General features: G+C 36.4%; 1 protein-coding gene across 3 annotated transcripts in view; it reads left to right on the top strand.

The window, feature by feature from the left end:
• The window catches only part of PLXDC2 (plexin domain containing 2), a 423190-nt gene that overhangs the window by 285494 nt on the left and 115478 nt on the right, over nt 1-22218 (top strand). For all 3 annotated transcript variants that reach the window (XM_061126171.1, XM_061126172.1, XM_061126173.1), the window contains exons 5-7: nt 2908-3030; nt 8858-8976; nt 20436-20535. In XM_061126171.1, the coding sequence (XP_060982154.1) occupies nt 2908-3030; nt 8858-8976; nt 20436-20535 (342 nt within the window). The remainder of the gene's footprint in view (nt 1-2907; nt 3031-8857; nt 8977-20435; nt 20536-22218) is intronic.

Below are 22218 nucleotides of genomic sequence, written 5' to 3' on the forward strand. Positions count from 1 at the left end.
CCCAAGATAATGGAGGAATTAGGTTTCATATGACTAAAGAAAACAAATATTCTCTGAATTAGCAAAATTAAACTAATTGTGTAGAGTTATCCTTGAATTGTTTTTCACATTAATCTTGGTGGTAGTGGTATTAATGGTAATAGTGGCAGCAGATTAATCATAGTGGCAGATGTGCTAGTAATTATAGTAGCAGCTTCTTCTTAGTGGGTCTATCCTGGTGGCTCAGAGGGTAAAGTGTCTGCCTACAATGCAGGAGACCTGGGTTTGATCCCTGGGTCAGGAAGATCCCCTGGAGAAGGAAATGACAACCCACTCCAGTACTCTTGCCTAGAAGATGCCATGGACGGAGGAGCCTGCTAGGTTACAGTCCTTGTAATCACAAAGAATCGCACATGACTGAGCAACTTCACTTCTCTTCTTGTTAGTAGAAGTTTTAGCAATTGTAATATTCCTATAGTTTAATGTTATTGTAAATATAGCTTTTACACATTAGAAAATTCATTCATCTTTTCACTTAGTTCTTTGGGAACAGTTTGAGACTTCACCTTTGAAATCTGAGAAATTCTAGTCCTGGAAAACTTTTTCCTGATGAGAGGAAGCAAGAGATAGTGATTCTCATGATCTGAAAACTGGAGAATAACGTTTTGGGAAATCTATAAAAATAAGTGTAATCTTATTTATTTTAAAAGCTAATAGTGAGAATTATGTATCTGAAATCTTTTATGACTGCATTTTTCAATTCTGTGTTCAGAAATTGCTGCTGCAATTTCTTACTGCAGTTGTTTCAGTGAATAAATATTGTATTGATTTAAAATTATCTTACTGCTTTGAACTGCTACTCTCCTTATTCTTTAAATCAATCGGTTTCTCTTACTAGTACATGGAAAATTTATGAGGAATAACTATCCGGGGATATTGACCCTGAAAGAACACTTTCAGAGTGTAAATCAATCTTTTCCTTAAAAGATTATATTTATAGAATTGTTGCATCCCTTTTAATGGTGAAATTATAAAAGGCACACTGGTGAGGATAAGAGAAAAAAATCACAGACCCTGAAAAATAGTCACTCTTCATCTTTATAATTTTAAGGATGTGATGTTGGACTTTGAACACAGAGCATGACTCGAGAATCTACAGGGAAATCAAATAAAAGCAATGACTGTTTCACCCTATTGTCACAGTTGAGCTATGTGAAATAGCAAATTACAAAGTTCTGCTCAAGACACTGGGAATTTATTTTGAAAGATATTTTTTGTTGTTGAATGTGAAACAAAGAGTAATTGATGACTATAACATGCTAAAGATTTTACCAGTTTAAGTATCTTTTTAAAAGCTGAATAGCTGTGATTAAATTATGCATTTGGTGAAAAATAAAAAGGAAGTCAAAGGAAAGAAGACCCTACTGGAAAGACAGAAATTGATTTCAAAGTGAATAACTACAGATTTAGGGCTTCCCTGGTGGCTCAGTGGTAAAGAATCTGCCTGCCAGTGCAGGAGACTGGAGTTTGATCTCTGGGTCAGGTAGGATCCTCTGGAGAAGGAAATGGCTACCCACCCTGGTATTCTTGCCTGGAAAATTCCATGGACAGAGGAGCTCAGTGAGCTACAGGCCATGGCATCTCACAAGAGTTGGACATGACTTAGCAACCAAGCAACAATAACAAACTAGAGATTTAATTCTCCAATAACTTACTAGAAATTGCAATAGAGAATTTGAAACAATGAGGGCCATGATATGCTAATGAAAGCTTTATTCAGACCATGAAGTGAGATAAAAGTTTTACACTTTTAGGGGTTTAAATTCAACATAATTTTGTGGGGTTTTTTTAAATTCTGCTTTTTCTAAAATTAATTCTTATGAAAATATTAATGGAAAAATGATCTATAGTAACCCTAGATATGTAGTTAACTTATGATTACCTAAACATTACAATTGCATTGTCACAAATAACTTGCTTTGAATTTTATTTTGTAATAATGTGTGTATATGTATGTTTTTATATGTTCTTAATTGTGCACTTTCTAGTTTAATATTAGGAATTAGTATTCCCTGATCTGACTCTCATTTTAGGCAGCTAAATACCTTGGAGGCAAGAAGCCAGTATAGGATTAACAATTTGTCATGGATAATCCACAAAGTAAATAAACTCAGTGTGAATAATTGAAAGTGGGTAGAGTTGTAACACAGGAGCTATTGAAATTTAATTCAAGATAAAGTTCTCCATAGTAAATTCCCTCTCGTTATCCAGTAGCTGGAATAGGCTGGCATCGATAACTCTCTAAATAGAGAGCTATTTGTGCATTATCAATGGTTTGCCATCTTATCTGCAAACATATAGACTAACTCCTTGATACGGTGCTACTTGAGCAATCTGAGAAATGTGAAGTTTATTCATGAGTGCTTAGCTTCCTTTCAACTTTGAATAGATGGTTCAAAATACTTTCTGCATTTTAGTATTAAATATATGTAGGTATGAATCCTAAAATGTCCTAAACTGAGATTAAGAATGCATAACGGAACATCATGAGAATACATTCATTTGTAAATGGAACTTACCTGTTTGACTAGTGTAAAAATAACAAGGGATTACTAGAGGCAGATTTAATGTTTGGATGACTTACTATACTAACCTTTTCAGCCTAGTAATCTCTCTGGATCGTAGTCACTTTCCCACAGTTAAAATTGTACATGTAGTAGGTTTCTTATTACTGTTCTGCTACCATATTGTCTGAGAATTTGTCACTTAATCCAGACTCAACTATGTTGATCAGATATTAGGATGTTAATTATGTTTCTTTTTTTAACTACTGTGATTTTTTTTTCAAAATGTAATTGAGGTTGAGTTGAGGTATTTTAATTAAAATATTATTTTTTTCCTAACAAGTTCCTGTTTTCCTAATTACAGGTTTCATATACACTGGAGAAGTTGTACACCGAATGCTAACTGCCACACAGTACATAGCACCTTTAATGGCAAATTTTGACCCCAGCGTATCCAGAAATTCAACTGTCAGATATTTTGATAACGGTATGTGTTGGCTAGCCTATATTTTGCTGAATGTATACTTATAAACACTGATCATCAGATTCATATGAATATTTTTGTAATCTTGGGTTTAGACTGGATTTGTTAACTGTTTGATGTAAATGAGGTAACAAATGTTACTGAGGTAACATGTTATACTGCACCTATCAATACTATAATAAGTGGATAAAGTACATGGTTAAATGTCACTCATGTATTCATTCTTTCATTTGCTCATTTAACAAACATTTATTAACATGTATTAGGGAATATAAGTACTCTTGCCTGGAAAATCCCATGGATGGGGGAGCCTGGTAGGCTGCAGTCCATGGGATTGCGAAGAGTCGGACACGACTGAGTGACTTCACTTTCACTTCTCACTTTCATGCATTGGAGAAGGAAATGGCAACCCACTCCAGTGTTCTTGCCTGGAGAATCCCAGGGCCGGGGGAGCCGGTGGGCTGCCATCTATGGGGTCGCGCAGAGTCGGACACGACTGAGGCGACTTAGCAGCAGCAGCAGCAGCAGCAGGGAATATAATAAATGATTTGCTGCAAACATTATTTTGAACAAAGCAAACACATTTATTTGATGCTATTTGGAATAAGTCCTTCCTATTATAAAGAAGTAAATAAGGAAAATTTTTTAGTTCTGATTTTTAGGTAGAGCCAAGTGGCATAATATATTGATATTAAATTTCTAAAACTTATAAACTATTTGTATATTTTGAAAATATAGGATAGTGTAGTAGTGAAGTCACTCAGTCGTGTCCAACTCTTTGCGACCCCATTTGACTGTAGCCTACCAGGCTTCTCTGTCCATGGGATTTTCCAGGCAAGAGTACTGAAGTGGGTTGCCATTTCCTTCTCCAGAAAATATAGGATAGTGAGTAATTAAAATTCGCTTGGCCTTCGCAGATGGCTCAGTGGTAAAGAATCCACCTGCCAAGTTGACGTGAGTTTGATCCCTGGGTGGGGAAGATCCTCTAGAGAAGGAAATGGCAACCCAGTCCAGTACAGAAATCCCATGGACAGAGGAGCCTGGTGGCTACAGTCCGTGGGGTTGCAAAAGAGTCAGACACAACTCAGCAACTAAACAACAAAATTCACTTAAGGAAAAAGTTTTCCCGACTTTGAAATATGAAATAGAGCTGTTAAGTTTTATCGTATATACTGACAACAGTCTATCCCTACTACTTCTTTAGGGGAACACACAAAATAGTCAAGGAAGAAGTAGAATATGTCACTAAATGCCCCCAAACCTAAGTAAGAAATTTATGTTCCTAAAACCATAAGTGAATTTTCATGTCTACATGTTAAGTGAAGGCTCTAACTGTGATAGAAAAAGAAATTATAGGAAAAGGGTGTTTGTTTTGGAAACTTAAAAATAGAAATTTCTGTACTCTTTATAATACAAAAATATTATTTATTTGCCCAAATGAGAATCATCTTTTAAAAAATAGAAACATGTGGCCTGAACAGAGTTATTTCTCCTCTTGTCTTACCTTAATGACCAAGGGAGAAATTTACCGTAGGGTAGCATAGACTTACTGGTGACCTCTGCTTTGGGAAAATGACATCACTTTGCTGAAAGAGATCTGACCAGTGTGATAAAGCCATTTTACAAGTCAAAATAGCAAAAGAGGAAGACAACTAAACACATTCAGATGTGCACTTTGAGAAACAGATTTCAAACAATTTGAATAACACCAGTGTGCTCCAATAAATGAAGTTAACTCTAAATGTTAACCATAATAATTATTTACTTCTATTATTTTAAGAACTGTTATAGTCTGTCCTCCCACTTAAAGAAAATTGAGGTACAAAGGGTCAGAGATATACAAGCAGATTTTAAGTATACTTTAGACAGAGCTACAAGGAGCAACTTATCCGAAGTTTATCTCCTGAATCACCTAAGGAATCTACCCTAAGTAGTTAAGAAAGTTGAGTATTTTCCAAGCTCTGTCACTTACTAGATTATGTTGGGGACATTTAGTCATGGACACAAGCTTCTGATGATCAAGTTTTTATATCATTAACATCAAAATCATAAAACATATTGTCCCCTTCCCCATACACTCTCTCACATACCTTGTGCCTAAGTAGCTCCATATTTTAATTTTACTTTTATTAAAATGATTTTGAAAAATTGATATGTGCCACTTCAACTGAATTCTAAAGGGCAGTGACTATTTATAAGGAATGATTTTCTCTTGCATACCTGGCACAAGAACTCAATACACAGTAGGTCCTCAATAATTATGCAATGAATGAATAAATGAAAAAAATTAAGTATGTAAAATGATTTTTAATTCTGAGAGTTGTGAAAATACAAATACTCAAGAACAATTGTATTTTTACTTTATTGAAATATCTTCTGTGTAGTAATAAATGGGAATACTGAGTTCTTATAATAATAAGAGCTAGTAATTTCTGTGTTTTATTAAATGATAGAAGTACTTCTCAATATTGTAAGGATCTTCACAAAGTCCTTTCATACCAGAGCAACTTACTGAAATGTTTCCAACTCTGATTGGTTAGGATCATTGAAGGAGTGCTTAAGGATGGGAAACTCAACATTTTAGGAAAGCAAAACTTCTCTAAAGGAGACAGCAGCAGTTTAGAACATTTCTTCTAAGATAAAATTTCTGCAAGTATTAAAGCACTAGGTTTTAAAAATCAGGCGATGCTTCCAGATATGATAGCCAGCCTAGATAACTACTGGAGTGTAAGAAAGTCACAGAATATTAATGCACAAGAACTGGAAAAGTTATAAAACTAAATCTTTTATTAGAAAAATAATTTGATGGCTCATAAATAGCAGATTAGAAGCATAATTCTTACCAAAATCATAAACCTAATCAAACATAGAATCAGAAAATTTGGAGTTAACAGTGACCTTAAATGCCCCTAGATCAGCCTACTTGCCCGTTATTATTTTGGAGATTAAAAAATTGGCATCCACTGGTGATCAGAAAGTATGATCACCCCAGCGATACTAAGTCCCAGCTGCTCAGCTTCATTACGCACAGAGAATGGTGCAGCAACTCATGAGGTCTGTTACATGAGCTTCAATAACAACTTCAGCTCCACCAGGAGGAACTGTGCCGTTAGACTTTGTGTCCATCATCAGAGAAACAACATATGATTGTCAGTCATAAGCCAAGAGATGCACCACTCTAACCCAGCTCTTTGGTAAATTCCGTGCTTGAGTCCAAGGTTTGCTCTTGACAGATTATTCTCCTACATCGTAGCTGACCAAAGAAAATGTTTTTTGATTCACTTATCTAATTGCTTCCTGTGTTAGGTGCTACCTAGAGAGCAATATGTGATCATTATCTGCTGAGAGAAATATAAGATTGTACCTCTAGAAGCCGCTCTCACTAACCTGCAGACTATAGGGTTTTAGATTTAATAAAAGGTGAAACTTGAAATATTGATTATTTCATAAAACAAGATAAAAATATGTAGGTAATTTTTTAAATTTAAGGATAATATTTACACTCAACTAATCTTACTAGTGGGCTTCTCTTGTGGCTAAGTGGTAAAGAATCCACCTGCTAATGCAGGAGAGACAGCAGACAGGGGTTCGATCCCTGGGCCAAAAAGATCACATGGAGGAGGAGATGGCAACCCACTCCAGTATTCTTGCCTGGAAAATTCCATGGACAGAGGAGCCTGGTGGGCTACATTCCATGGAGTCACAGAGTCAGACACTATTTAGCAACTAAACAATAGCAATCTTACTGGTAGAACCACTTAAATTAACAAATGTTGGAGGAGCTATAATAGGACATAATATAAAACTTATTTGCACATTTTAGTGTTATTTTTAAAAGCCTGTTATAATAATACATGGAGAATATCATCATCAGAATTTGCATTAAAAACATTTAATTACTCTAAAAGAGGTAGACCTCTTTTATGCACAAGAATTTGCAGAAACTATGGATTTGGGAGCTGAATGCAGACATCTCTAGAAAGCAAAAATTATTCTTCCCATGTTGTAGAAGATACAGGTTCAAGCAGGTTGTGTCCAAGGTCACACACAAAGTTTTAGAGGCAGGACCCAAGTCTAGATCATCTGCCTGCCAATTCGGTGTTTTCTCTGCACCATCAAAGTACTCACTGAAATTCATGAAGATAGAAATTAGTGAGGATAGGAATTAGGAGGAGACCAGATCTTGAAAGGTGTGGACACGTGTGAAAGAAAAGAAGCAGTTGTTAAGAGGCATTTCATGATCAGAAGACCCTTTTACTTCTATAGTTATGGAAAATTTCCTGGCTATTATTGTCCTCTTGCCTTTTCCAGTTAAAAAAAAAAAATAGTAGTAGAGATACAGAGATGCTCATGAAAGGAAGAGACATGGGTTTTCACTTAAAACAGGGGTATGTCTTAGGTGCTGCTTATGACTAAAACATACCAAGGTAAAAGTGAAAAATAATTTTTTTACTTATAAAGTTTTACCTTAAAGAAACATATTTTTCTGTATTTAAAGTGTACAATGTGATAATTTGATATATGTATACATTGGAAAAGAATTTCTATTATCAAATTAACATATCAAATTATCAAATTAACATATTCATCCCCTCACATATGTACCTTTTGTTTTTCTGATGTGAACTCTTTAGGTTTTAATCTCAGTAAATTTTGGTTATATTATACAGTGTTGGGCTTCCCCTGTGGCTCAACAGTAAAAAATCCACCTGTAATGCAGATGACAGGGGTTAGATCTCTGGGTCAGGAAGATTCCCCTGGAAAAGGGAATGGCTCTCTACTCCAGTATTCTTGCCTAGAGTTGAATCTCAGGGACGGAGGAACCTGGAAGGCTACAGTCCATGGAGTTGCAGAGTTGGACATGACTGAAGTGACTGGGCGCACACACATAACCTCCAATGTCAGACACCGTAGTCACTGTGTTATACATCAGATCCTCAGACCTGATTTGTTATAGAAATGAAAGTTGGTATCTTTTCGTTAGCATCTCTGTTTCCCCCAGACTCTAGTCCCTGCTTTGTTTTAAGATTTCACATGAACATGATACCATGCAGTTTTTCTCTTTCTCTTTTTGGCTTATTTCACTTAGCTTAATGCCCCTCCAGATTCATCCTTGTTGTCTCATTGGTGGCTATTAAGCTGTGTTTCAATTAATATTTCATGTTAATAATTTTATAGTAAACATTGGCAGATTGACTTATCAGACTGTGGTATACAGCACTGAAGATTCATCCCAGTGTACTTCAAGGGGGCTTTAGAAATCTTAGCCTGGGGCACTTAAAGCTACCTTGCAACCTTCTAGAAGCAATACTACAAAGACAGAAATTCAGGCATTGTGAATTAAAGAAGAAAATTCCCATTAGTGTTAAAGAAATTTCTTCAGCATGGAAGAGTATAATTCTAAATATGGAAGAGACATCTTCAAATCTGTTATAAGTGATGCTAGCTTCCCTGAATGTGTTCCTTTCTCTCTCAGCATTTGTCAAATGTATTTGAAGTTCATTCAAGTCACTTGGGTCACATTTTGAAAGTGACTCATGGAAATTTAAGCAGACAGTAAACCCATTAACATTAATGGACTTCCAAAGGCAAAATTCCCCCATACTGGGCTCAATATTAACCTCAGTATGAGGTTAGATTGAGAAAATACCCAATTTTTATAAATATCCCAAATGCTATTTCAGTAACAGAGTTCCAGTTAACTATATACAATTCAAGTAGCACAACTACTAGATGAGAAAGTAAGATCCATGCTTTTGTGAAGATTCCCACCAGAACTGATTGATTTATTTTTCTCATCGCATTTCTTCTGTTCCAATGGGATTTATAGGCACAGCACTTGTTGTCCAGTGGGACCATGTACATCTCCAGGATAATTACAACCTGGGAAGCTTCACATTCCAAGCAACCCTCCTCATGGACGGACGCATCATCTTTGGATATAAAGAAGTAAGTAATATATTGATGATTTCTTTCCCCTTTGACCTTTGACCTCTCTATCATTTTCTCCAAGTGTCAAGAAAAGGGCATGTAGCATTCATGAGCCTCAAGTCCTTTTCTCACCTCTTGATTTCTTTTGCTTTATTAAAAAAATACAACTTTTAAAATCTGCTGGATAACACTGGTTGTTTATTTTGGGGTTTTGTTTTATTTTTGCATTCTGATATCTTTGGCATAATGACCTATAAATTTCATTAAAATTTTAAATAATTATATTCTCGTGATAGTATAATGAAATATCTCTGAGAAAAAAAGCATTTCCAGTTGGAAGGATTTTCATCTAAATCTGATTGTTTATATTTATATTATTTGTTTTTGTCTCATCAACTTCTGTGACATCTTTTGACTCTAATTTCAAAGTGTTAATAGACATGAAGATTTGTGTGGCTCGATGACCCAATACTGAGAGTGTTCCAAAACAGCTGAGTCCACAAGTCCTTTGGCTAGCGTTTACTGCTACCTGATAGGAAAGATTAGGGCTTCCCCAGTGACTCAGCAGTAAAGAATCCGCTGGTAATGCAGAAGAAACAGGAGACACGGGTTCGATCCCTGGGTCAGGAAGATCCCCTGCAGGAGGGCATAGCCACCCACTCCAGCATTCTTGCCTGAGAATCCCATGGACAGAGCAGCCTAGTTGGCTACAGTGCATAGAGTCGGATATAACTGAAGGGACTAAGCATGCACGCAGGAAAGATTCATTAGAGATCTAAGTGAGAGAATGAATAAGGAAATTTAAACTTTGTTTCATTTTCCCAAGTTGACAGAGAATAGAAATTGACTAGATTGTAACCTTAAATTTACAGGATGTCTAAATTAGAATAATAGCATGTTTGATTTAAAACTCTGTTGACAGTGTAATTAAGGTCTATTAGACAACCTAAACTTTGGGGGAAAGGAAGCAAAGAATACATGAATAAAGTTTCAGAAGTATCGGATATGATGTTTTAGGCAGTCACTAGTCATGAGAGAAATTCTGACAATGTGAATTGATAATGGGCATTATTGACCCATGTCTTAATGAGTATTTATAATACTTCAATACTGACTCACCATCTTATTAAACTGAAGGGTTATTTTTCCCTTGGGAAACGAATCCCTGACTCTTAAAAAGATGCTGATGATTTTAAAAGGATTCACTTTGGTCACGTCTTCTGAAATCTATCTTTTCTATAAAGTGAGGGATGGTTATGTTTCAGTTAAATAGGCCAACTTTTGGAAATCTCATAACCATGTTAAATGTTTCCACTCCTTTGAAGAATTCTTCCATGTGGAATTAATCATTTACTTGGGGCAATAGTGAACATAGAATAGAAGAGAAGATCTACTCTGCTTGTTGCATCCTCACCCAGAGCTGTTTTGATATCATAGCCCACCTGCTCCTTGTATCACGCTCCCTGGAATCTGAGGGAATATTGCTTAAAGGGACTTATGCATTTCTAGTTTTCATTGTAATCCAGTGTATTGCTGGAACTGCCAAGTAATGTTATGCAATGTTATTTTCGACATTGTAACTAACAGTGGTAAAATTTCTGGAAAGATGAAGAGTCAGAAAGTCTAGAATCTGAAATCTCACTAACTGTAGGCTTTGTCAAAACAGAGGTTTGTGTTCTTATTGTGGTCTCTCTCTCTCTCTAAACCTTATTATCAAAATTGTCATCTTTATTTATACTGTTCTCAATGGGTGTCTCACATTGCATAGTAACAGTTTATTTTTCCTATTCTCTCTTTGTAGTGAGGTTGATATTTTTAAAATGTCCTTTTCTTTTCTTTATTTAACTGAAGAGAAATTTTCCATTATGATTTTCCTATTTTGTCATGGGAATATTAAGCTGATAGGTAATTTTAACACTTTCTTGGTATTCCCAGACTATCAGTCCTTGTGAATTTAGAGTTCTAAAAGATGTAATTGCTTTATCATTTGCCTTGCTGTCCTTTCTCCTTCCTGGTTAAAAACCAGTTACTTATTTTATATTCCACTTTTTTCTTCCTGATAACTGTCTTGTACTTTATTTTTCTAAAGCAAGGTTCTGCGTATAAAATTTGCCACAATAAAGATCCTCCAGCCCATTTGAGGTGGCAGCTAGGTGCTCCTGGCCTTTCTAGAAAAGCATTCATAATTGTGATAGCATAACATAGTTGTTTGTCTAATATATTATCCTTGACAAAGTGCTTTCACACACATGATAGTTTTCAATTCTTCAGCAATATCTTATATTCTTATCCTTTCACAAAGGCACTGGCACATAGAAAGTGTTTAGTAAATGTGTGTGGCTTGATTATGGAGTTAGGTCATACACAATTACCTTTATTTTATAGCTATGCAGACAGAAAGGTTAATTGATATGCCTGAGGTTACAGAGCTACATATGGACAATCCAGAACAAAATTTTTTAATATGGTGACCCTAGGACACCTCAGTGTTTTTTTCTTTCCCAAGAAGATTATGTACAACAAGTCACAAATCTATTTCCCATTTGTTTCATTTCAATAAATATGTGTTAATGTTTGCTTTTTAATAATCTTTTCATCTAACTCCAATATATTATGCAATTATAGTCCCATAAAGTCAGGAGTTAAGCTATAGAGCTAATGAAATTGTAAGAATGTAAGGAGTATAATGTTGTAGTCCTGTTCTGATTAAATATACAGAACTAAAATTATTTTTTAATTTTTAAAATAATTTTATTTATTTATTTTATTTATTGCTGTGCCAGGACTTTGTTGCTGTGAGGGCTTTCCTCTAGCTGCAGAGAGCAGGGGCTACTCTGCTTGTGGTGTGTAGGTTTCCGATTGTGGTAGCTTCTCTTGTGGCAAAGGGCCTGCTCTGGGGCATGCAGGCTTCAGCAGGGTCCCGTGGACCTAGCAGTGTGGCCCCCAGGCTCTAGAGCACAGACTCAGTAGTGGCGCCCAAGCTTAGTTGCTCTGCCCGCACATGGGCTCTTCCAGGATCAGGGATGGAACCAGTGTCTCCTGCATTGGCAGGCAGTCTTCACCACTGAGCCACCAGGAAAGACCCTATTTTGTTAATTTTTTAAAAAATGAAAAGAAGTTGTACATAAGTGAAAATAATGATAAAAACAGATCTTTTCTCAGATAAATGGAATTTGGAAAAATCAAATTACCATTTTCTGTTCTGTTAATAGGAATAACTAGCTGTCTTAATAGAACCCAGATTCAGTATGTTTTTTTAAATTACCATTGAATAGTGATATTTGCTTGCTTTACAATTATTGTTGTTAGTTGCTAAGTTGTGTCCGACTCTTTTGCGACCCCATGGACTGTAGCCCATCAGGCTTCTGTGTCATGGGATTTCCCAGGCAAGGATACTGGAGTGGGTTGTCATTTCCTTCTCCATGGGATCTTCTCAACTCAGGGATCAAAGCCAGGTCTTCTGCATTGGCAGACAGATTCTTTACCACGGAGTCACCAGGAGAGCTCTTGATTATAGTACAGACCTGAAATTCTTGGTCTACTGATAATGTAACAAGGAAACTGCCTGTTCGCACACGCAAAAAGATATTATTCCAAAAACATTACAGATTTGAAACCAGAGTTCTTAAAGTTCTTGATGCTGCGTGTCTTAGTATACTATCATATTTTAGGAGTTACATTTCTGTAACTTGTTTCATCTTTCTTCTCCTATTATATTTTGAATTTATTGTTACTTCAGATACAGACTCAGAAAGGAAGTGATCCATTTTGTGACTATTGTAAATTTGATTTTTTTTTTCCACCAGTTCATGGGAGGTACAGAGTGGTCATCAGTTTCAGACAATACAATTAAAAAGAAAAGTCATGCAGTCTTTCTACATGGCCATAGAGGAATACATGCCCCACCTTAGAGTCAGCCTACTTTATCCATTTTCATGGTTGAATACCAAGAACTATTGAATACCAATACTTATTATCTCATCCTGCAGCAAATTTTAGAGGAAGTATATATAGAGGAACTTTACTGTTTATTAGGTAAAATTACTTTTTAATCTCTTCTACCATATAAGTATTTCATCCTAATGTTCCTTAGTGTAACATTTACTGTTTCTGTGGAAGAATACATAATTAATAAATCATTGCCAATTGGTTGTAGGTTTAACTGTTAACCTAAATGCGTTTTTAAAATTTCTTTGAGGACTATTTCTCTTACTTAAACTGTAATGATCCTTCACTCATGGTAATCATCCTGAAAGTATTAAAAGATGAACACTTGGTGAGCTTGTAAAATTTATAGGAAAAATAATAATAATTCAAGCGAAAAGGAGAAAGCCAAAAAGAACTGAACAGTGAAACAATTGCCGTTTAGGTATGAAGTGATTTGCTGTTATGGCTATTGCTGTATATGCAAGAATGCTTAACATGTGTTGTTATAATGTATATGCATCCCAGAAACTATATATATATATATATATATTTAAATAAAATTTATTTGATAAATGTATCATACAGGGTTGAGAAAACCCAGATGCCATAAAATGCTAATTATAAACTATCAAGAAATAATGCCGAGAAAAATGTAGATACAGATGTTTTTATATCATATCACTTCCCCGTATTTTAAATACATAAAGTGCAAAATTGTATCTGCATGGCTTTATTTAGGATCTAATTCATTTGCATTTATACATTTTTGTTATCTCACATACTAAAGCTCCCCAATATCTTCATTTTTCTCAAACTTCCCATGTGCAAGAAAATGACAGATTGAACCATTCTTCCTTTATAATATTAAGAATGAAAATAAATAAATAAAGCAGCAAGGAAATAAGAATCAATGACCTACAAGAAATAATTATATTAACACAGAAAGTTTATTCTAATGCTGCTTTGCCTCTAGTGGGTTATGTTGTCCTTGGACAAGGTATTTGATCTTCCTGGGTGCATTTTCTCCTTCCAAGCCCCACTTCCCTTTAATCTCTGAGATGATGTGGAGAGGTTTATTTCACACAGGGTTCCTGTCCATATCAGGCCATATCCCATTTCTCTGCTCTGAGGATTCCAGGACCTAATTTGTCCTTGAGGCAAAAGTCCTTGTACTTTCCCCAGGTCTCTCCAAATCCATGGTACACTTCCTAATCCCATTTCCTTTCCCTCGGTGTTTTATTCCCAACTGTTTAGGCAAATTCCCTTACCCAGCTATCATGTCAGAAGAACTCCCCATTATGGTTTTGATTATCTTGAGCCAAGTTGTACAGGCTTCTTCAGGGGGCACCTGCCTCACTCTCTTCTTTTAAAAGATGCTCCAACTCTAGTTTGTCAGTTCAGTAATGGGCAGTCTTTAAGTCAGAAGGCTCAGTGATGTGTATTTAAAACATGGATATGTTCAGTTCAGTTCATTTACTCCGCCGTGTCCGACTCTTTGCGACCCCATGCACGCCAGGCTTCCCTGTCTATCACCAACTCCTGGAGCTTGCTCAAACTCATGTCCATTGAGTCAGTGATGCCATCCAACCATCTCATCCAATGAATATATTGCCCACATCTAAATATTTGAAGATTTCACATAAAAATATAGATTTGCCTCCTTTCTTGAGAAATCAGAAGCCTAGAACACTCATCCTACATTTCCACTCAGTGGTGATTGGCTAGAAAATTTACTCTTGGTGTGCTCTCTCCAATGTCTCCCTCATCAATTTCTTCTTTCCTACCCCAGACCATTTCTAACTTAGGTAGAAATGAAGTTGGAAGCCCCTCTTTTAACATAGAGTTGTTCTTGTCAATTTCATCCTGTTGTCTGCTTCCAGATTTTCTATGGGGTACAATCATGAAAATGAGGATAGGAAGGATTTTAAGAATATAGCTTTAGGGACTTCCTTGTGGTCCAGTGGTTAAGAATCTGCCTTCCAATGTGGGTGATGTGTTGAGGAACTAATATCCCACATGCTGCGGGGCAACCTAGCCCAAGTGCCACAACTAAGGCTTGATGCAGCCAAATAAGTAAATAATTTTTAATAATATTAAAAATAATATATCTTTAACTTATGGCTCATCTTTGCTTTCAGGCCATTAAGTGCATTGCTTAATAGCTGGCATATGAAAAAGCATTCAGAAACTGAAAGCTAGAGGCGGTTTAAAACAATTGTGATAACTGGCAACAATATTCAGGAAAGCAAATGGATGTTTGTATTGTCAAATTTAACCGAAAGCCCTGCTGTTCAAATATAGTTTTCAGACAACTAATCCCTAATACTCAGGACTTTATGTGTTACTTTGATAGTAATAAAAGAGAGCATGACTTTTAACAATTGGATGCCCTACTGCATAAGGAGAAGCCCAATTAGATTTTTAAGAGAGATGAGGTAGGAAGCTAAGGGTTAAGTGAAGGTAAGGGTGGTTAAAATTGTAAGCTTTGGATTTTTTTTTAAGGTACATGTATAAGCTATTAGACACCACATTGCTGATTAGCGAGTGAACAAAAATGAGTTTAAAGTAATTCTTCTCCAGTTACATTCTGCTAGGCATATGATTCATACTTGGGAGCACATGCTCTGCAATCAGACCCTTGCTGAGATGCTGTGCTGCCTATTAGATAGATAGCTGGGCCATAATGGAAACAAATGAATGTTTTGGCAAGGTTTGCAGGGCAGAACAGAGAGAAAAATAATATTTTGTTCCCTCCGACTCAAGCAGCATGCTGTTAGCCACCTAACTGTTACATAGACATGTACAGTTACAGAGACAGACATAAAAGTTCACGTTTTCAGTACTGTGTCTGGCCCTCGTGTCCTGGAAAATGATACCACAGGCGGAAAAGAAAACAACTTCTGTCTTTGACTCTTCCACCAAAGACCCGCATGCTCTGCCCTAAACTGATGCCTGAGACCATTTCCTGCCTTAATTTCACCTAGTATTCCAACTCTTTTCAGCCTCCATACTTCATTTGCTTCACTGTATCATTTCTAGAAAAAAAAAATTATACTTACTTAAATAACAGACTTATCTGTGTCTTATGAAATGCAAGGAAAATTAAAACACCTTAAAAGAAAAGAATTGACAAACGCTTGTGTAAGCCGAAATGGAAGCATATTTTAAGTGGTGTTAACGCTCCTTTTCTGTATCTGTCCGGTAGAATGAATGTCACTGTAAAACCTGTTCTTAGAAATTATGATTCATTATAAATCATACAGAGGTCAAGTGAAAATTAAGCTTAGCTTTAATCATAAAAAGGTGAGTATTACAGGCTCTTGAAAATAATGAAGCCACATTTTTTAAAAGCTGGTGTCGTTCAGAGATTGTATGCAGATTGGCTTGCTGACTGACATCCCCAGAACTAACTTAGGAGACATTTTAAGGATGAATATAAATTTGGAGAAAGGGTAAAGAATAGCTTCCATAAGCAGAGTTTCAGAGTTTTCGTTCTTGGACATTACCCTTGGCTATGGCTTCTCCGACTTGCATACTTAGTATCCAATATAGAGTCTGCTATAGAGTAGGGGACTGTGACACTATGACAGGTGCTTTCTTGTGCTGATTTTGTGCACTCTCAGTTCTAATTCTAGTTTATTTATATACATATGCACACACACGATTGCTTTGTTGTTGTTAGTTTTAAAAAAATGTTCATTTTAAATGTGGTTTTAGCTGTGCTCCTGATTTAGTTTAACAAATGGCCTCTCATTATAAGCTGTGAAGCCTGGCCTGACTCGCTCACAGGGAGCTCACATGGCCCAATTACTTGCCACAGTAAGTGAGTAGATGAACCATCCTTATGCTGAACAACCCCACGCCTTTGAGGTTTTGAAGTGAAAAGATAACAGCCCAAGAAGGCAAAGTGGAAAAGATAGGACAGTATCAGGTGAAGAGAGGCAGGCGTGTTCCTAAAAGAAATCAAAGAGAAAGCCTACACTTGGCCTCATTAATCTTTTCCCAAATTAAGCATTTCATTCCACTGATAAAAGTGGTTTTATTCTAAACATGATATGTAATCATTTCCTAAAAGACTTGGCTGGCTTCTAGGAAAATGTGGAGAGTCAAAAGCTTCTTGTACATTTTCATGTTAATATTTAATCAGGATAAAATAGCAGAGTTTTAGAAATTCTATGCTTTTATTCATGCACTCTATAAAATGTGAAAGAAGAGCGTTCGAGGCCAGTGGTATTGTGGTCCTCTTCCTTTTCCATCGCTTCCTGCCCCTAGTCTCCTCCTTCTCTGGACCCTTCTATGCTGCTCTTCACAGCTCTCTTCTCTGCACAAGCAGATGACACTGTGCTCACAGCCAGCAATGGAATGACCCCTGGAGGTGTGCGGCACACTGGCCCCAATGAAAAGCATGATGCCATCTTTCTTGCTGCTAAGACCAAAAGTCTTGATGACTCTGTTGACTCTCTTCTTCTCCCTGTCCTTAAATCCATGGCATGTTCACCGAGAATCATCTTCCTGCCACTCCAGCTCCTATACTTACCACTCATCTAGTATACTTCCAGCCACATATATTGATAGCAAGTATGACTCGTTCTTGTTTAGTCACCAGCTCATGTCTGACTCTTTTGTGACCCAATGGACTATAGCCCACCAGGTTCTTCTGCTCATGGGATTTCCAGGCAAGAATACTGGAGTGAGTTGCCATTTGCTTCTCCAGGACATCTTCTTGACCTGAGGATTGAACCCATGTCTCCTGAACTGGCAGGCTGATTCTTTACCACTGAGTAACCTGGGAAGCCCAAGTTTGACTTAGCAATTACTAAATAAATTATCTCAGAGTTTCATTTAGTAAATAAACTTTTAGGGACAAAAATATTGGTTTGATTTTGTTTGTTTCTGTTGTCCACATATCAGAATACTTCTTAATGCTAGTTAATAACTGGGCACACTGATATAAAATTGGCAGTACCACAACATTGTTCAGGAGAAGACCGCTTAGTACATAAAGGGAAAATATCTTCCATTTACTTGTTTTGAGATAATTCCACAAATTTCAGAAACATTAAAAGGTCCTCTTTTGATAAGTTTCAATGAAATAACCCTTTTTATAATTTAATGATGTTAAGGCAAAAATAAGCAGTATCAGTTCAGTTCAGTTCAGTTGCTCAGTCATGTCCGACTCTATACGACCCCATGAATCGCAGCACGCCAGGCCTCCCTGTCCATCACAAACTCCCAGAGTTTACTCAAACCCATGCCCATCAAGTCGGTGATGCCATCCAGCCATCTCATCTTCTGTTGTCTCCTTCTCCTCCTGCCCCCAATCCCTCCAAGCATCAGGGTCTATTCCAATGAGTCAACTCTTCACATGAGGTGACCAATGTATTGAAGTTTCAGCTTCAGCATCAGTCCTTCCAATGAACACCCAGGACTTATCTCCTTCAGGATGGACTGGTTGAATCTCCTTGCAGTCCAAAGGACTCTCAAGAGTCTTCTCCAACACCACAGTTCAAAAGCATCAATTTTTCAGCACTCAGCTTTCTTCACAGTCCAACTCTCACATCCATACATGACCACTGGAAAAACCATAGCCTTGACCAGATGGACCTTTGTTGACAAAGTAATGTCTCTACTTTCTAATATGCTATCTAGGTTGGTCATAACTTTCCTTCCAAGGAGTAAGCGTCTTTTAATTTTATGGCTGCAGTCACCATCTGCAGTGATTTTGGAGCCCCAAAAAATAAAGTCTGACACTGTTTCCACTGTCTCCTCCTCTATTTCCCATGAGGTGATGGGACCAGATGCCATGATCTTAGTTTTCTGAATGTCAAGCTTTAAGCCAACTTTTTCACTCTCCTCTTTCACTTTCATCAAGTTCCTCTTCACTTTCTGCCATAAGGGTGGTGTCATCTGCACATCTGAGGTTATTGATATTTCTCCCAGCAATCTTGATTCCAGCTTGTACTTCTTCCAGACCAGCGTTTCTCATGGTGTACTCTGCATATAAGTTAAATAAGCAGAGTGACAATATACAGCCTTGACGTACTCCTTTTCCTACTTGGAACCAGTCTGTTGTCCCATGTCCATTTCTTACTGTTGCTTCCTGACCTGCATACAGGTTTCTCAAGAGGCAGGTCAGGTGGCCTGGTATTCCCATCTCCTTCAGAATTTTCCACAGTTTACTGTGATCCACACAGTCGAAGGCTTTGGCATAGTCAATAAAGCAGAAATAGATGTTTTTCTGGAACTCTCTTGCTTTTTCAATGATCCAGCGGATGTTGACAATTTGATCTCTGGTTCCTCTGCCTTTTCTAAAACCAGCTTGAACATCTGGAAGTTCTCGGTTCACGTATTACTGAAGCCTGGCTTGGAGAATTTTGAGCATTGCTTTACTAGCGTGTGAGATGAGTGCAATTGTGCAGTAGTTTGAGCATTCTTTGGGATTGCCTCTATAGCCCTTATTATATCTTCTCTCCAAGTTATTTTCCTTCCTTTTTATTGGTATGCTGTTTATTATGGTTTATACAACCATATCTGATCTAATATGTTCTTTAATGAATTTCCCACAGATGGTCCACAAGCTGCTTCTTCTACTTAAAGATTTGTTCATGCATTTACCCTTCCTTTTTGTTTCTTGTCCCTTTATTTATTGAGGATTTTTTCATTCCCCTTTTTTTCTCTATAAAACTGGTGATAAAAATAGTAATCATACCTCTAATGATTCTTTTCTTAATCTAGAAAAAAATGACTCCAAGAATTTGTCTTACTACTGTTGTATCATGTTTAATATATTCTCAGTGTGTCCTAATTTTTAAAAATGAACACATTATAGATGTCTATAATATTCAGATTTTGGTTCTATTGAGATTTAAATTTAAGAGATATGGCCTTGAGCTGACCCATAATAATGTGTTTTCCATATGAGTTTTAACCAGGATAGTGAAGTTCGACATCCTTTAACAAACAATTGCCAAATTTCACTATATGTTAATCAACTATATTAATATTAATTTAGATTAATCTAGTAATATTAATTTCAATCAATGTAATAATCAAATGTATGTTAATAATATATAGTTAAGAGCACACTATTATCTTTCTCTACATTTTATATCTACAAGGCCACTTGAAAACAAGGATTTTTTTAAACTATGAAAATGTATAATAGAGTCTTTAGGGAAAACAAATGATAGCAAAAAAATCTGTATTTCTGAAAGGATAGCCAGCACTACGTGCATTTATGGTGTACCTTTATGTGGATAAGTTTTCAGCATTCAACATCCATTTGATTCTCTGAGAATCTGTTACTTTCATCATCAAATAGCCCCATCTGTAGGACTAGGAACCCTCTTGTCACTTTAACCCATCAAATAGCTCTAAACAGATGTTATTTTCAGATATTTATGTCTTTTTTCTTTACTATTTCCTGCTCTCTCTGTCCCTTCATCTCCATCATCTAATTTTATCCATTAAACAGGATGATCACATTCATCACCCCTACCCCTGAATGAAATTCAAATCTAACTCATAACAATCTGCTTTTTCTTTTCCAGATTCCTGTCTTGGTCACACAGATAAGTTCGACCAATCACCCAGTGAAGGTGGGCCTGTCAGATGCATTTGTCGTCGTCCACAGGATCCAACAAATTCCCAGTATGTAGAAGAAGGGTAATCTCAGAGTCTGAGTCTGCTGTTGGGATAAATTGAAAGGAAGTTGATTTAGGCTAATTGCTGCTTCTTAATTATATTGTTTGGCTTATAAGTCTAATTGGCATTTGCTATCTCTCTGGTAGTGTTGAACTAATAATTTAGGAGGAGTAAAATTAAATAACCAAGCCAAGAGAACTTGGATTCTTTGGCATAGTTTGGTTGTGCAGATATATTTCTTGTATTAATAGGAAGAAGAACTTAAAAGAGTGACAGGTTATTTGACTGATAGCTGTGTGACTTTGTTTAGTTTACATAAATTTCTCAGCGAAAGAACAGCTTTGTGCCATTCTATATTTAACAAGTTCTTATAAAATTATTTGAGAGCATAAAGGAAGATTTATTTTAAAAAGTATAGATTGAGGTTAAAAAATATTGACTGAGCCATACCTACCACATAATATATTTTATTTTTTGGTTTGAATCATTTTTGCCTTTCTAGTGCAGTTTATATTTTTAGAATAAAAATATATGTGTTACTTTGGGCAACTGGTATCATACTAAAAATAAAAAATGTAACTGCTATTTGTAGTAGTTCTGATCATGTAAATAACCATTTCTTGAAAGCTTCTGTTTTTAAAAATCTTCCTCTATTTAAAGAATAGCCTTGAAGTTTGCTTAGGTATGGTAGTACTAAAGGTGATTATTATTTGTGTCCTGGATGTGTTCATGTAAAGCAAGAGGTTACAATATATTACATCTCAAGATTAGATCATTCCTTTCCCTTTTGTTCAAAGGTCTTATTCCTCTTTTATTTCATTATAGCCATAGACTTAATTTATCACATGCATATGCTGTTTGTTCTTGACTTGTGCTACATCTGTTTAATTATGTCATCTCTCGAATACAGAAAGTAAATGCAGTGCAAATTAGACTTTTCAGAGCAATGGATTGGCTGGAAATGTTATAGGGGGTATCTTATAATTACAGTTTAGAATGACATTCTTTTGTGGCAGTTCTGTTTGGTGAAGACCGTGAATCTTCCATGGCTATTTCTCCTTGTTCACTGAGAATTTGCAGGAGGTAATAGTCTAGCTAACTGTTAAATCAAGGCAGATTTTCCAGAGACAAACCTGTACTGTGAACAAAGCAGAGATATATCCTTCTATGCAGGCAACATAAAGACATCCTGACAGAACTCTTAGACAGGAGGCTGAGCCCTGGGAGAGGCCAAGTTGATTCCTGTGTGAGGAGGAATGTTCTCACATTCTTCCTTTCAGAGGTGTTCAGTCAAGCATGACCTGAGTCAATTATCACTCAAGTAAAAGAATCGCTAGTTTTAATTTATGTGTGGCTTCTTTCATCCCAGAAAGAATTTTATTTGCACCTTCCTCAGAAGACATCCTGGTCAACATTGATATTCTGATATATTATTGTTTTAAGAAGAAGATCCACCAAAGTAAAAGAATTTTTTTTTTTTTTGCAAAATATTCAAGTATTGTGTCAGGGGGACTTCCCTGGCAGTCCAGAGGTTACAACTCCCCACTTCCTCTGCAGGGAACATGAGTTCAATCCCTGGTTAGGGAACTAAGATCCCGCATGAGGTGAGGTCAAAAAAAAAAAAGAGAGAAGGAATAGGAAATTTATTGAATTGAATCAAAGTAAAAATATGACATATCAACTTAAAAA

This window comes from Dama dama, chromosome 23 (assembly GCF_033118175.1).
Source record: "Dama dama isolate Ldn47 chromosome 23, ASM3311817v1, whole genome shotgun sequence".
NCBI lineage: Eukaryota > Metazoa > Chordata > Mammalia > Artiodactyla > Cervidae > Dama > Dama dama.